The sequence below is a fragment of the Corvus cornix genome, chromosome 2, assembly GCF_000738735.6.
Source record: "Corvus cornix cornix isolate S_Up_H32 chromosome 2, ASM73873v5, whole genome shotgun sequence".
Classification (NCBI taxonomy): domain Eukaryota; kingdom Metazoa; phylum Chordata; class Aves; order Passeriformes; family Corvidae; genus Corvus; species Corvus cornix.
Genome location: NC_046333.1, coordinates 110,254,030 through 110,268,610, shown reverse-complemented (window position 1 = coordinate 110,268,610; position 14,581 = coordinate 110,254,030). Strand labels below are relative to the sequence as shown.

The 14,581-nt window shown below is 41.6% G+C and overlaps 1 protein-coding gene across 2 annotated transcripts in view; it reads left to right on the top strand.

Moving 5' to 3' along the window:
- The first annotated feature begins 2,926 nt into the window (after nt 1–2,926).
- LOC104690435 (ras-related protein Rab-10-like) overlaps nt 2,927–14,581 on the top strand; it is a 33,277-nt gene continuing 21,622 nt past the window's right edge. For both annotated transcript variants that reach the window (XM_039549935.1, XM_039549934.1), the window contains exons 1-3: nt 2,927–3,100; nt 9,121–9,181; nt 12,373–12,511. In XM_039549935.1, the coding sequence (XP_039405869.1) occupies nt 2,941–3,100; nt 9,121–9,181; nt 12,373–12,511 (360 nt within the window). In that variant the 5' untranslated portion in view covers nt 2,927–2,940. The remainder of the gene's footprint in view (nt 3,101–9,120; nt 9,182–12,372; nt 12,512–14,581) is intronic.

The window sequence follows — 14,581 nt, the reverse complement described above, 5'->3', positions numbered from 1 at the left end:
TAAAAATGTAAGAATCATATCTATGAGAGCAACTGCAACAATTTACAAATGTTGAAGAAAAGGGAATGTGATGTTTTAATAATCTAACATTTTATAAAATTAAATAATAAATCTAGTCATTTTTCTACATAGGAGAGTTTAAAGTTCTCCCACTAAAATGCTTTTTAAAATTGTGTCTTTATTACTAGTACTGTTCATCACATTTTTGGATAGAGTCAAGAAATGGATTTAAACAATCAAAAAAGCTGAATGAGAAGAAAATACACCCTTTTCCAAGGATGTCCCAATAAGCATAATGAAAACTTCATTTTGTGCCTTGCACCAATTATTTTGTAGCCACAGTCATTATTTTCAAGTCATTAGCTTCATTAAACTAACTTTGCTTATGATTAGCTCTGTAAGTACAGTAATATCATACAGTTTACAAAGATCTGGAACTTTTTTCTAAAGCATGAAACATACATTAAAAAAAAATTCATTCATTGAATGGTAGTTTTTCAAGGAGCTAACTTTTAAATGGTTTTAGTCGGTGGTAAGAGATGGAAAGAGTGTCCCCTTGTGGATAGGAATATGAGGAAAAGTGATCATGTAACTCACTGAGAGCAGCAGTAACCCCGGGTATTTGGAATCTCAGTAGGAATTTGGCTAGAATCCTACCTTGCCCATGGCTCATAAATCAACACTCGAATGTACAAAATGCTATGGAGAGCCTTTTTATTTAAATTGGTTGGCCTGACAGACAGCAGAGGGTAAAGACTGAGCTAATGCAGCATCCTTCTTAACACCACCAGTCCAAGCTAACACGTAAATCTAACTGCTGCAGGCAGCTGCAGCACTGCTTGCATTTGAAGAAACCTATTTTGAGAAGGACAGCCTCAGAGCAGACAATGGGAGAAGGCTCCACAGCAAAGACAAAGCCTTATGGTGTATCTATTAAGCAGCGTGCTACCCACATGCATGCATCTGTCCAACCCGTGCTACAGCACCCATCCACAGGACACAGCACCATTGTCCTCGCTCCAGCAGCCGCCCTGACGGAGGGACCGGAGCAGGACTGATGCACATCTGGCTGGAGACACTCGTCTGTGCCTGCAGATGTTACATTATCTGTGTTAGACATGCCCATATGCACCATCGCCTCTGACCCATGAGAACTACCAGAAGATGCCAGCACCCCCTTCTTCCCTCGGATCTGGGAAAACCAATGGTAACTTCAAATTTCTGCATGGGAAAGCAGAACTTCATGGGGCTGCTGAGATAGCAGGGGATCTTTCTTGTAGGAAGCGTTCTGGTTTATGAAATCCAGTCCTTCCCTATTGCAGGCAGTTACAGGCCCCCTAAGAAGTTCTTCTTGTTTTGCCTTTATTTAGAATTTTCTCCCAATTACCTCAATTGCAAGAGTTTTCTGAAATATCATTAGAACCCCCACAAATTTTGGCTTAGCCATATTCATGGTCGATGTGTATCTATTCACGATATTATTATTTATTTTACACAGCTTTTTTTGCCTTCTTACAGTTGAATACCTGGCAAAGAGTAACCATATTCCCTCCTAGCCTTTATTTTGTCAAACTAAGCAAGCCACATGCCTGCTGCTTTATTGTACAGGCCAGGCTGACAAAACGCCTTCAAACTGTGATGTGTCACCTGAAAGTATCCTGTGGGCTAAACTTTTTCCACCAACAGTTGCTCAAGAATGTATTCAGACTCATCAATACACAACCTTACTCTGTCCCTAATGGAAACACTTTAACTGATGCCTTCTTTTCTAGTGCTGGGTTTTGTACACAGTCACATCTCAGAGGTCACTCCTAAAAAGCCCACCTAACTCAGTAGTTGATTACATCTGTTGTTTCCTACTCATTATTTCTCAGCTTGCAGCAGAAATTCTCATTTTTCCAGCAATGAAGGAAATTGCATTGAGTGAGAAACAAGCTTCTGACATCTTTTGGAGATTTTCAATCACAAAGTGCTAAAGGTTACCAAGTCCAATACTGGCAAGCTGAGATGCAGGTTGGTGTGAGGGGTGAAGGGGACATAAGCCTGAAATAATACTTGGCCTCTGGTAAGAGGACATTTGCGGAGTCACCATCCCTAGAAGTGTTTATGAAGATCTGGATCTGGTGCTGGTGACACGGTTTAGTGATTTAGGGGTTACACTGGCAGTGCTGGGTTGACGGTAGGACTGGATGATCCCAAAGGCCTCTTCCAACCTTGATGATCCTGATTCTGTAATCCTGATTCATGCTAGGTGGAGCTCACAGAGTCAAAAATTGTCCTCCACAAAAAGCAAGCATGTCACATCTACATCTCATACATAGACTGATCAGGTTGTTGCTTGGAGGGTTGAAGGTGACAATGTCAAATCCCGTGGGAAGTCATTGCAGGCCTAGATAGACGCAAGTATTTGCAAACGTACATTAGCACTTTTCATTCAAATATATCCTGTTCCTAAATTTATGACACTGGATGAGTTCCATGTGCACACTGGCAAATGGCTATGGGCCTTATAATTTGGACAATGTGGGTAAAACCACCCAGACATATATTAAGCCTAAACTGCAGATATTTTGTTGTTGTTGTTTAGGGGGGCTTTTGTGTGTGTGTGTGTGTTACAGGTCACTTTGACTGTCAGATAACAACAAATTAAAAGAGGAAATTCTTAAAACCTGTTTCCTCTGCCTCTGACTTAACGCTAGGAAGCAATGTGAAACCAGACTGTTTATTTCTGTACTTCACGGGGGGAGCGTCATGGGGGTTGTAAAAGTTCCCCGCTTTCTCCCCGGTGATGAAACTTCTTGAAAAAACACGTGTATCTTTGCATAATTTCACAACGCCGGCTCCGGGCACTGGCTGGCGCGGCGCTGAGGAAGCTCCGGGCCCGCTCCCGCCCCGCCCCGGCGCAGCTCGGCCCGGCCCGGCCGCCACTCGGCGCCCGCCATGGCGGGGCTGGGAGCGGGGCTGGGCGGCGCGGCGGAGCCGCGGCCGCTGCTGGTGAAAATCGTGATGGCCGGAGAGTCCTGCGTGGGAAAGACCTCCATCGTGCGCAGGTACACGGAGCCCGCCGGCTCTCCCGCCGCCTCCTACATGGCCACGATCGGTGAGTGCCCGCCGGCTCCGTGCGCCTCCGCCCGCCTGGCTGCCGCTCCTCTCCCTCCGCTCCCCGGTGCCCGCGGCTCACACACGCTCAGCTCAGCGCAGGGAGGTCTGACATCGCCCAGCCCGGCAGTGCCGCGCTGACAGCGCCGGTCTGGCCATGTCAGACCTCCCTGCGCTGAGCTGAGCGTGTGTGCAGCCGCGTCCAGCAGTTTAAACCTCTGCCGGAGTCTCAGGACACATGTCACACTGGCTCCGGAGCCTCTGCAAAGTGCTGGCTTGTTACACTGTCCTTGCTGTTCGTCTGGGCATTGGGAACCTACTCCTGTTGTAAGCTTGTGAAGACTTGTTTCTCACTGTTTCTTATTGCCTACTGAAGCCCTGGTGCCATACATCACTGCAGGTGCAGATAAAACAATACAGAATCCCAGATCAGCTAGGTTGGAAATGACCTCTGAGATCATCGAGTCCAGCCTGTGACCAAACACGGCCATGTCAAACAGACCATGCACTAAGTGCCGTGTCCAGTCTTAAACGCCTCCAGGGTGACTCCACCGCCTCCTTGGGCAGTCCATGCCAATGTCTAATAACCCTTTCTGGGAAGAAATTCTTTGTAATGTCCAGCCTAAACCTTCTCATTCTTCTTGTCCTGTCACTTGTGTGTGTCACTTGGGAGAAGAGGCCGATCCCCACCTGGCTACAGCCTCCTTTCAGGTACCAACCTCAAGGAGTTGTCAGATGTCAGTAAAATGCCCAGTTCATCAATATTTCAGGCTAGAAAGGGCTTAAACTTTATCATTTTAATGGTATAAAGGTATCTTCTACTGTAGTTAGCGGTGTGCATGACAATTAAAGCAGAGCTGTTGCTATGATGGAAATAATTAACCCTGCCAGACCGTGCAGTTCTGCGCTGGCAGCACACACTGCAGATGTGGGGTGGTGGGGAACTCCTCACTGCCTTGGCGCTGCAGGAGTGCAGTGCCACGGGGAGTGGCAGGGTGACTGTCCACATGCTGAAAACCTTGTCTCTGGCATGAAAATATGTTATGTGAGTGCGGTGCTTTTGGAGATTTTGCTGTGGAGATTTTTACAAATTTTCATTCGGAAATTTAAATTTTTTCGAGTTTGTGAATATTTTAGAGTTTTAGAATATTTTATTTTATTTTATTTTATTTTATTTTATTTTAAAGAGAAAACTAAATTATGTCAGGAAATTGTGTATTCCTGCATTTGGAATATGCATGGTCCTTTTACACATCTTTCAGTGTGGGAGGAGTTGGCATAACAGAATTAAATACCAGACAGTAGCTGTGGCAGTAGTTGGTCCAGGGAATACTTAATGTACTTGAGATGACTTGACCTGTCCACATAAGAATGGCTGAACTTTAACTACTTTTTTTTTCTTGCCCTTTCTTGCAAAGCAGTTTCTGAAACCAGCACAGACGAAGAGGGAAGAGCACAACTAACAGTAAAGTCAGGAAATTGATCCTAATAATAGGCAACTTGTTGCCAGGCTTAGCAAGAAAGCCCAAAGAATGGCTATAAAAATAAACAACAGCTTTGTTGATGTGCTTTACATTGAGATTCCTGACCATGAAGTTATTATTTTGAGACATAATTTATTTTACTCCTGATTCAGACCACTGCAGACTCAAAAAACTTTTATATGGTGATGATATTAAGAATATATTTCCCAAGTTGTGACTTGAACTATTTCAAGGAATAGTGAAGATAATAGAGTTTTTATGGCAGTTTATGGACTAAGATTAATCCGTTTATTTTTATTGGTGACACCTATTATTGAGATATTTAAAAACTTTTTAAAAAAATATTTATCTGAAATGTAAAGAAATAATCCAAACATGGTATTTGTTACCTGAATGTGTTTTTAAAGTTATTTCTGAAATACTGTGTTCCATTTAATTCCATTTTACCACGTGTATTAGACTTTGAAAACAGGTGGGATTATGAGTGGTGTCTTCCAAAAGAGTAATGTTGGAAGTGGAAGATTCCTTCTTCATGGAGATAGCTGCAATGGAGAGGGTGCTCTGGAGGCTGTGGCTCCTAGTGGTGTAAAGAAAGGAGACACAATATAGTGTTCTGTGTTTGTGATGTCTTCTCCCTCATTAACACCGCCAAACAGATAACTGACACGATCAGAACAAGTAACTGTTTTTATCTGGGTGTCTGTTTCATACAAGCTCAGTCAAATGAAACCTTCCTGTTGTACAGCATATTAAATGCTCATGTGCTGTTAGGTTATTTTTCACCTTGCCTGTCCAGTTGAAATGGTGATTTGAGCGGAGGGAAGATTATCCTGGCGGTGCAGTCTTGCAACTTCCTGAGTTCCCTGACTCAGGGAAATCATGTGCCATCACCTTCCTTGATGGCAAAGGGTCATGGGCACAGAAGTTAAAAGGTTGTTGAAAGTCTCATTGCTATGTCATCATGAATCACAGACTTTTGTTACTACGAAATATCCTAGTGTTATTGCAGGGGAAAAAAACTGAACAAGCATTTTGTAGTAGGCTCCAGGAGTAGTGATCTTTTCTAAAATTACGTATTTTGTGAGAAAATGCAGAAAATACATCCACACTAAATTTTCATTGAAAGCTTTTAATGCAGCAGTTAAATACTCAAGGCTAAGTGCCCTTCCTCCTTTTGGATAAGTTATAAGCAGTTATAGTTTTCTAATTAAACTTATACACATCATAAGGTGGATGCATTGTATTATGAATATACTGTAAAGAATAAATGTTTTTGTTTAAACAATGACATTGCATATAAGGTCATAGAGAAGGTTTATGAACAAAAAAACCTCCTTGTATACCAGTGAACAGAATTGTGATCTCACAGGCTGTGAGGTTATTTTGCTGTATTATGGTGGCTGTGGTCCCATAGCACGTGTTTTCTGTGAGAAACATTTCTAAAGAGCTGTGAGTCCTCCCAAATCTGTCATAGTTGAAAGTGGTACAACTTCAACATTAGGATTAAAAAGCCTATGTAGATTCCCTGAGATTTACTTTAGAAGGGAATGAAGTAATCAACAAAAATGAACCATAGTGAAGGTAAGTGTGCCCTGTGTTAACAACACCAGTAGCAACCCACCTCTTAACTAATTCTTTTAAACAAAACTGGGTTTTCATGTCACTCTTACTTTCCTAATAAACATCCCTAGCAAACCAGGAATTATCAGTACTTGTGACTGCTCAGATACCGCTCTGCTTCTGACGTTTCTTGACATGTTCAGAAAAGAATCTGTTGATTCAATGATGAAAGTAATGCACCAACAACTAGAAGGGGTTGTGTATGGGTAGGAGTAACAGTGGAAACTCAACCCACAACATCTCACTGGGGTCTTGCCCAGTTTGGCACAGGAGCTGATAGGAACTGCTTCCCTGTTTCTGGAGTTGAAGATGCTGTATGACGGGCAGTGGGCTGGGTAGAACCTGCACGGGGCATTCACCACCCTCTGTCCATGCTTTCACACTTGCATCCTGCTAAGCTACTCAAACTTGCATTTGCTCCTGATAGACATATGCTTTTGAGCATTTTCTATCAGGAACCCACCAGCTCTGGGTGAAAAGTGTGCTGTAATTTTCCAGGCCAGCTGCAAAAGGCCTCTTTGAAGAGGACTTCTGCAGAGGGCCAAAGGGAGGGAAGAGAGGGCCATTTCAAAGCTGAATTACCCCGTGGCTGAGTATTTTTATGCTTTTTAGACCTAACTGTCTTTAAGGTGCCTCAGTCCTAATATGGGCATTATTTATTCTTTGTAATATAAAGAAAAGAAATTAATTTCATGGCTGTAAAAGTCAGAAATAACAACCAGAATTGGAACTTGCACTCAGCATCCCCCTTCTTGGTTTTATTTGACAGCTTAAAAGAAACAAGTACATGCTGTTGCATTCCAATAACATTTATCTCAAGAGCTGTAATCAATGCTTGCTTTGTTATGTTGATCATGTTGTATACCAGGTAGGACTAAAAGTATCTGAAATCTGTGAGCTGTCTTTGGCATTGTGTATCTCATTTTTCTTTTCTGTCTTTCCAATTTGCTAAGTTTGCTGGAAATTTCATATAAAGACATGAACAATTCATGCATGCAGAACATATTGACTTCTTTTTTTCACTAACATTCATTGACCTTTTAGGTCAATAAATTTTGAAGTTGACTTAAGAAGTCAATATGCCTGATTTTAATTTAGATTAAGTTTTAGTCTGATTCAGCACTCTGCTTCCCTTTTTACAAATAATTTTTTTTAAAAAGAGCTTATAGCAATTTATTATTAAAAGGTATGTCAACTAAGAACTTTTTCCTGTAGTTCTGGGAATCCCTGTCTGGAACATAATTTTTTCGCTGTGTTCCTAATGCACCATATGGAAGTGACGTTCCAGCCTCCCGGTGTATACTCGGTCCTTCTCAACTGCTCCAACATCAATTGTAGAAAATGATACAGATAATTAAACAAAACTATGTGAATTTCAGGAACAAATGTTTTCCATTGCATTGGAATTTCACCTTACATGAGCAAATTTTACTTAAATTACATTTCCTTCTGACATTATTAATTCCATCAAGGAAGCTTTGTGTAATATTAATTACAGATACCAATTATATTATTTCATCTTTCCTTTTCATTGAAGCTTCAATGAAAATTCATCAAGTGAAGGACATGGTTATCATAATAATTTTTAAAATCCACCTCAACTCCCTTACCACATACACACAAAAAATGTTAATAGCATTGAAAGTGCATGTGAGAGTGTACTTGTTAAAATTTGGTGCACAATACATCTGTGAGTACAAAGGAAGGGAGCATTTCCTCTGTTGCATTTTTGGTTTGCTGCCATGGGTGCTTTCCTTTGATAAAGTAATTTGGCACGTTCTTACAGAAATCCAAACAGTGGTATTAACTTAAATTTTTTGTGATTTTTCAATCTGTCTGGTTATTTCAAATGACACTACTAGGGAAAAGACACTGTCATTTTAAGTAGCTGTAGTTTGCTCTTATGGAATTTTGACCAAATAGTATCATCAGCTGTCACATTACTTTAACTTCACTTACTATAATTGACAGGAAGAGCCTAATTGTTTTTCAGTGGGGGGAAAAAAGCAATCAGAGAAATTATCAAACGGTATTTCAAACTTCAGCAATGAAGCAATAGGGGAAACTGGTTTACTGTGTGAAAATATGTCACTCCTAAGATAGCAGCTGATAGCTGGCAGATTATAATTTTAAAACTGGAATTTCAACAGCTAGGTATCTAGGTATCATACAGCATGTTTGAAGTACTAATTTGATGATTTAATAAAGGAAAACACTATAAATCATTAAAAAAAATCTTTGAGGAAAGATCTGTAGGATATGTAGAGACAACATTGTGCACTGATTTTAATACTTGCTTTTAGCATTGGCTTTCTGGATCTGATTTAGGCTGTAGAGCCAGCCCTCTTCATTTTGAATTAAATCCCACGTATGTTGATCTTTGCATTTAATGAGTACAGCCAATTCCTACTTGGGCTCATGTAACCCTGGATATTTTCTTTAGGGATTTGGAAATAAGGACAGAAAAATTGTGTTGCACATGTGACAGCTTTGTAAGCATTTGTACTTTCCCAATAATATCTGCCATGGTCTTGAAAATCCCCACTATATTTGCACAATGTACTATTGTGCACATGCCATGAAACTGCTGTCACATCTCTTGCTGATCCATGGTAATGCTTACTTGTAGGTTCAAGTATCTGCACCTTTGCTTCGACCTGCCCCTTCTTTGCTTGGTACTGGCATTGCTTTGTATTGTATTTGTGCAATGTATTGGCGCACAGTTGCTTTCAGCACTGAGTAATTTCCTTTTGCATCTTCCATTTTGAATGTATATGGTTGGCTAGTTATTCTTTCTATGGTATTGTTCCTTTTCACTTTCTGTTTGAAATTGCATGATACTAGAGCTGAGAAACAATCTTCAAAGGGAATCCATGTTATTATGAGAAATGTTACAGGTTTTCCTTTTTTCTTCTAGGCATTGATTTTAAAGTAAAGCCAGTAATGTTTAATGATACAAGAGTGAAGCTTCAAATATGGTAAGTTTTAATTAGTATCACAAAGAAAGCCAACTAAATTGCATTATGACATGAAAAATCTCATCTACTTTTAATTGTGTGTCTTCATAGTGTGCAGGTGCTCCTACTAGGTCATTTTAAAATTTGAATTTAGCCTAGGAGAGTACATTTTTTTCAGTAACTAATGTAAGTTAAAAAGAGGATTCTCACTGGGTTGCTTTAACAATAAAACTTGCAGCATACAAACAAATGCAGATCTATGATCCATATGAAGTATATTTAATTATATAGGAACATGGAGGAAAGTGACAAAGCAAGAAGATGTTACATTTCATTACCCATCAAATGTATGTTCAAAAGGGTCACCAGGAGAAATGACTTTTGGTAAGATGAATCTTTGGGAATGTACACTATTTTTTGGTTTGGTTTAGTTTTTCTAAAGGGTATGTAGGGCTTCTGACATCTGGCTCTCCAGACATCTAATACAGAAGATTATCTCTATTTACCACTATTTCACTTCTCAAGGAGTAAATCTGTACATGAATTATCTGACCGGTGTTGGATCTGCAGTTATTCCATCTCAGGCTTTAACACAAAAGTATTACAGGGTTGTTTACAGCTTTCTTAAGGCATAATTCATAGAATCATAGAATGTGCTGAGTTGGAAGGACCCATCAGGATCATTGAGTCTGACTTCTGGCCTTGCACAGGACACCAAGAATGACACCATGTACCTGAGAACATTATCCAAACGCTTCTTGAACTCTGTCAGGCTTGGTGCTGTGACCACTTCCCTGGGGAGCCTGTTCCAGTGCCCAAAAACCCTCTGGGTGAAGAACCTTTTCCTGATATCCAGCCTACCTGCCCCCAACTCAGCTTCAGGCCATGTCCTCAAGTCCTATCGCCGTTCTTGAGAGTGAAGAGATTAGTGTCTGTCCCTCTGATTCCCCTTCTGAGGAAGCTGTAGACTGCAAAAAGGTCTCCCTTCAGTCTCCTCTTCTCCAGGCTGAACAAACCAAGTGACCTCAGCCACTCCTTGTATGGCTTCCCCTGTTCTCATGGGCCTCCTTTGGAGGATCTCTAAGAGCTTAATGTCTTATTTATACTGTGGCATCCAGACCTGCCCCCAGCACTCGAGGTGAGGCTGTCCCAGTGCAGAGCAGAGCAGGACAATCCCCTCCCTTCTCCAGCTGGCCATGCTGTCCCTGATGCCCCCCAGGACAGGGCCAGCCCTCCTGGCTGCCAGGGCACTGCTGACTCGTGTTCATCTTGCCAGTGGCCAGGACCCCCAGGTCCCTTTCTGCAGCCCTGCTTTCCAACATCTCATTCCCCAGTCTGTACACACAACCAGGACTGCCCTGTCCCAGGTGCAGAATCCAGCACTTGCCCTTGTTAAACTTCACGCAGTTGGTGACAGCCCAGTCCTCTGATTTGTGGAACGCTCTCTGCAGGGCCTCTCTGCTCTGGAGGGAGTCAGCAGCTCCTCCCAATTTAGTATCTTTGGCAAACTTACTTATTATCACTTCAAGTCCTGCATCCAGGTGGATAATGAAGATGTTGAAGAGAGCTGGGCTGAGGATGGAGCCCTGTAGAACCCCATTAGTGACTGGATGCCAGCCTGATGTCACCCCATTCACTGCTGATGTAACCCTTTGTGCCTGACCTGTGAGCCAGTTGCTCACCCATCACTCACCATGGTTATCCAGCTGTGTGCTGGACATTTGATCTGGAAGGTACTGTGAGAGACAATATCAAAACTTTGCTGAAGTTCAACGAGATCATATCTATTGGCTTTCCTAGATCAACTAGATGGATTACCATGTTATAGAAGGAAATCATGTTCAACAAGTAGGACTTTGCCCTCATGAAGTTGTGCCGGCTGTGACCGATGAGTGTGTTGTCCTCCAGGTGTTTTTCACTATCTCCCAGAATAATATTTTTCATTATTTTACTGGGCACTGAAGTGAGACTGATAGGCCTGTAGTTTGCAGGGTCTTGCTCTTCCTGAAAACTGTGACAACTTTACCCAGCTTCCACTCAGCTGGGACCTCTCAGGACTCCCAAGACTACTCAAAAGCAGAGCAAGGCTTTGCAATGACATCAGCCACCTTTTTGAGAATCCTCAGATCAATCCCATTAGTCCTCATAGATTTGTAGGAATCCAGCTGGAGAAGCAGATCCCACACAATTTCAGGGTCAACTGGGAGTTGATCATTCTCACAGCCATGATCCTCCAGCTCAGGGCACTGAGAACCCCTTGGTCTGTCATCCATGTTGAAGACAGAGGCAAAGAATTTGTTAAACACCTCTGCCTTGTCTGTGTCCCTGTTGGTGAAGTGACCATCCTCATCCTGGAACGGGCTGATGTTATTTCTACACTGCCTTTTGCCATTCATATATTGGAAAAACTTTTTACTGTCTCCCAGGTTTCTGGCAACTTCAACTCCAGTGTAGCTTTGGCCAGACAAATTTTCTCCCTACAGTGGCAAACAGCATCTCTGTATTCTTCCCATGTCATCTGACTTTGCTTCCACTGGGCGTGCACCTTCCTTATTTATCTTATTTCCCATCGGGTTTCACTTACACAAATGATGTCAAGTCTCTGGGACTAGGCCAAAGCTTGGAGCTTATCTCATTTGTTCTTCTTGCTTGGTGTGTTAGTGTAGAAACGTTTCAGGTGTGGTACTTTGTAGCCAATGTCTCCTGAGGCAGATTGAGGGATCCCATTTGTGTTTGTTTCCTAAAGTTTTGGCATTGTGTGTAGGAATCTCTGTGTCTGTATTTTATGGCTTTTTCCCAAAACCTGTCTTCCACCTAAACCAGGTTGCTGTTTGTGTCACAGTTTACAAAGGGGTTGTCAGAATATGGGGATGTCATCTGACATCTGATTTTTTCAATCACCTGAATTGTTTATATAAAAAAGGAATGGTGGGCTTGACATTACTCTCTGTTTTCAGCCACTGGCTTAGCTTCCCTAGTAGGGCTGAATTAGTCAGAATAGATTTCCAGTGTATTTCTTTTACTGCTATATCTGGCATCCAGATTTTCTCTCATCCCTATTTTTTTTGTTCCTTTCGTGTTAAGAGTACATAATTTAAAATTTGGACAATACTCCTTAAAGTGAAATAATCTTTCTTGGCGATTCTGCAGTTTGATCATCTCTTTTTTGTTTGCTTGGTTGTGTGTGTGTGATTTGTTACAATTTCTTTCAGGGATACTGCTGGCCAGGAACGATTCCATACACTTAGTACCAGCTATTTCCGTGGTGCACAAGGCTTTGTTCTCGTATATGACATCACAAATCTGAAGAGTTTTCAAAGTATAACAGTCTGGATGAACGACATATATGAGGTAAATATATCTGTCAGTGGTTGATCTCTTAGTGGAGGTAGTTCATGTGTCATTTTAAATGCATGAGATATGTTCTTGTTCCTGTATGTTTCTAACCAGAATTTCTTGCATTTAACTCAGCACACAGTATGATAGTAGAATTACTGTCATCTGAAACTGGAACATGGTGTATATGTAGACAAGCCCATGGTGATGGAGGAATGTTTTCTGAAGTACTTCTAAAACACAGCTTCCAGTCCAGCTTTGTGCATGCTGAGTTATGGTGCTCTTGTCACTGCTGTGGCTATGCATAGATGAATCTCCATGAGCTCATCCTCGGATTTTAATTAGATTCCATATCAAAATTCCGTATCATAGCCAGTGATTTCCCTTTGCTAATTTCATTACTTCAGTGTAGTTACCTCATCCCAAGATCAAAGGGATTAAATACCATCTTTGTCCTTGCTGGATAGTCCTTGAGAGGATGGTTTCAGGAGGGAGGAAGTGGGATGGGAAGTTGTTTGGTTAGCTCAGCTGCTCGTGGTGCTGCAGCCAGAAATATGTGCTTTCATGTGACATAGGAAGTGATTCAACAGCACATGGCTGCCAGACGGGGTATGTGTTCCCACTGGAGCTTGTCAGAGCCCTCTGTCGTTCACTCTGACTTCCTAATGTGGTAGAGAACTAACACAGCTAAAGAAGTTGGGTGGTTTTTCTGCTCCATCAGTGAGTTTAAGAGGCCCATAGAAGGTCTGACACTTACTGGAGTTGGAGCAAGGTAAATTGGTAGGAGTAGGAAGGCCAGAAGAAGAATGTGTGGGAACAATGTGAAGGGAGGGAGGAGTGGGCAAGCCCTTAGACGTGAGATCATTCAGCTGCGTGTAATCCTATATTCCAAGTCTTTTTGCTGGGTCTCTCTTGATGTCTTCTCAATTAGGCAGAGGCAAGGCAGTTTTAGAATGGAATAGTTCAGCTGTAAGGGACCTTCAGTGATAATCTAGTCCAGCTGCCCAACCACTTAAGCGCTGACCAAAAGTAAATTATGTTATTAAGAGCATTGTCCAGATACCTCTTAATTTGGCTTGGGGAACTGACCATCTCCCTAGGAAGCCTGTTGCAGTGTTTGACCACCCGCTCAGTAAAGAAATGCTTCCCAATGTCCAATCTGAATCTCCGTGGCACAGCTTTGAGCCGCTCCCACGTGTCCTGTCTCTCGATACCAGGGAGAAGAGATCAGTACCGTTCTCTCTACTTTCCCTCCTCAGGAGGCTGGGGGAGCAGTGAGATTGCTCCTCAGCAGTAGCACAGCAGCTTGTAGTTAGCATGCTTGTGGAAGTTAGTGTAGGAACACAAGCAAGGTAGTGCTCTTTGTTGATTAAAATCAAGTAAACTTTCAAGCAGGTTTTTTAATACTCTTATGATTTGGTGGGGATATGACATGATGGATAGGAGAGTCCATCTTGGGGAAGGGGGCTTGAAATAAAACCATGGAATGCATTATTTTCTCTCTTCACAGCTTCAGTATACAGCTGAATTAATGAACTACACGTGATCATATATTCAATAATAGCTACATGGGATATCTTATATAATTGGTAAAACATTACATTCACATTATCTCACTATTAAAACCATTACTCTGGTGACCTCGTACATCATTACTCTTGACCTTAGAGTTGTCTTAGAAGTCTTAGTGGCAACAGAGCCTAACTGCAGTTAACATGTTACAAAGGAGATTCCATGACACAATATTCTTACTGGCTTGTATGCACACACTTTAAGCTAACACATCTGTTTTATTATTTTGTTAAGCAAAGCATGCGCCCTTCTTCTGTTGGCCACACAAAAGTCACAGCTGGATATGCCACTGGTTGTACAATTTCATGGTTAACAGAGATTTAGCTCAGCAAACAGTATGATAGCAGGTTTACTGTTACCTGAAACTGAAAATGTAAATTATCTGCGTATATCCATTTATATCTATCTATCTATCTATCTATCTATCTATCTAAATTTTGACATAAAATACTGGTCTGTCTTCACACTGGCTCCAAAGGGGTTGTTTTGTCCTATTGTCTTTAATTAGATCAA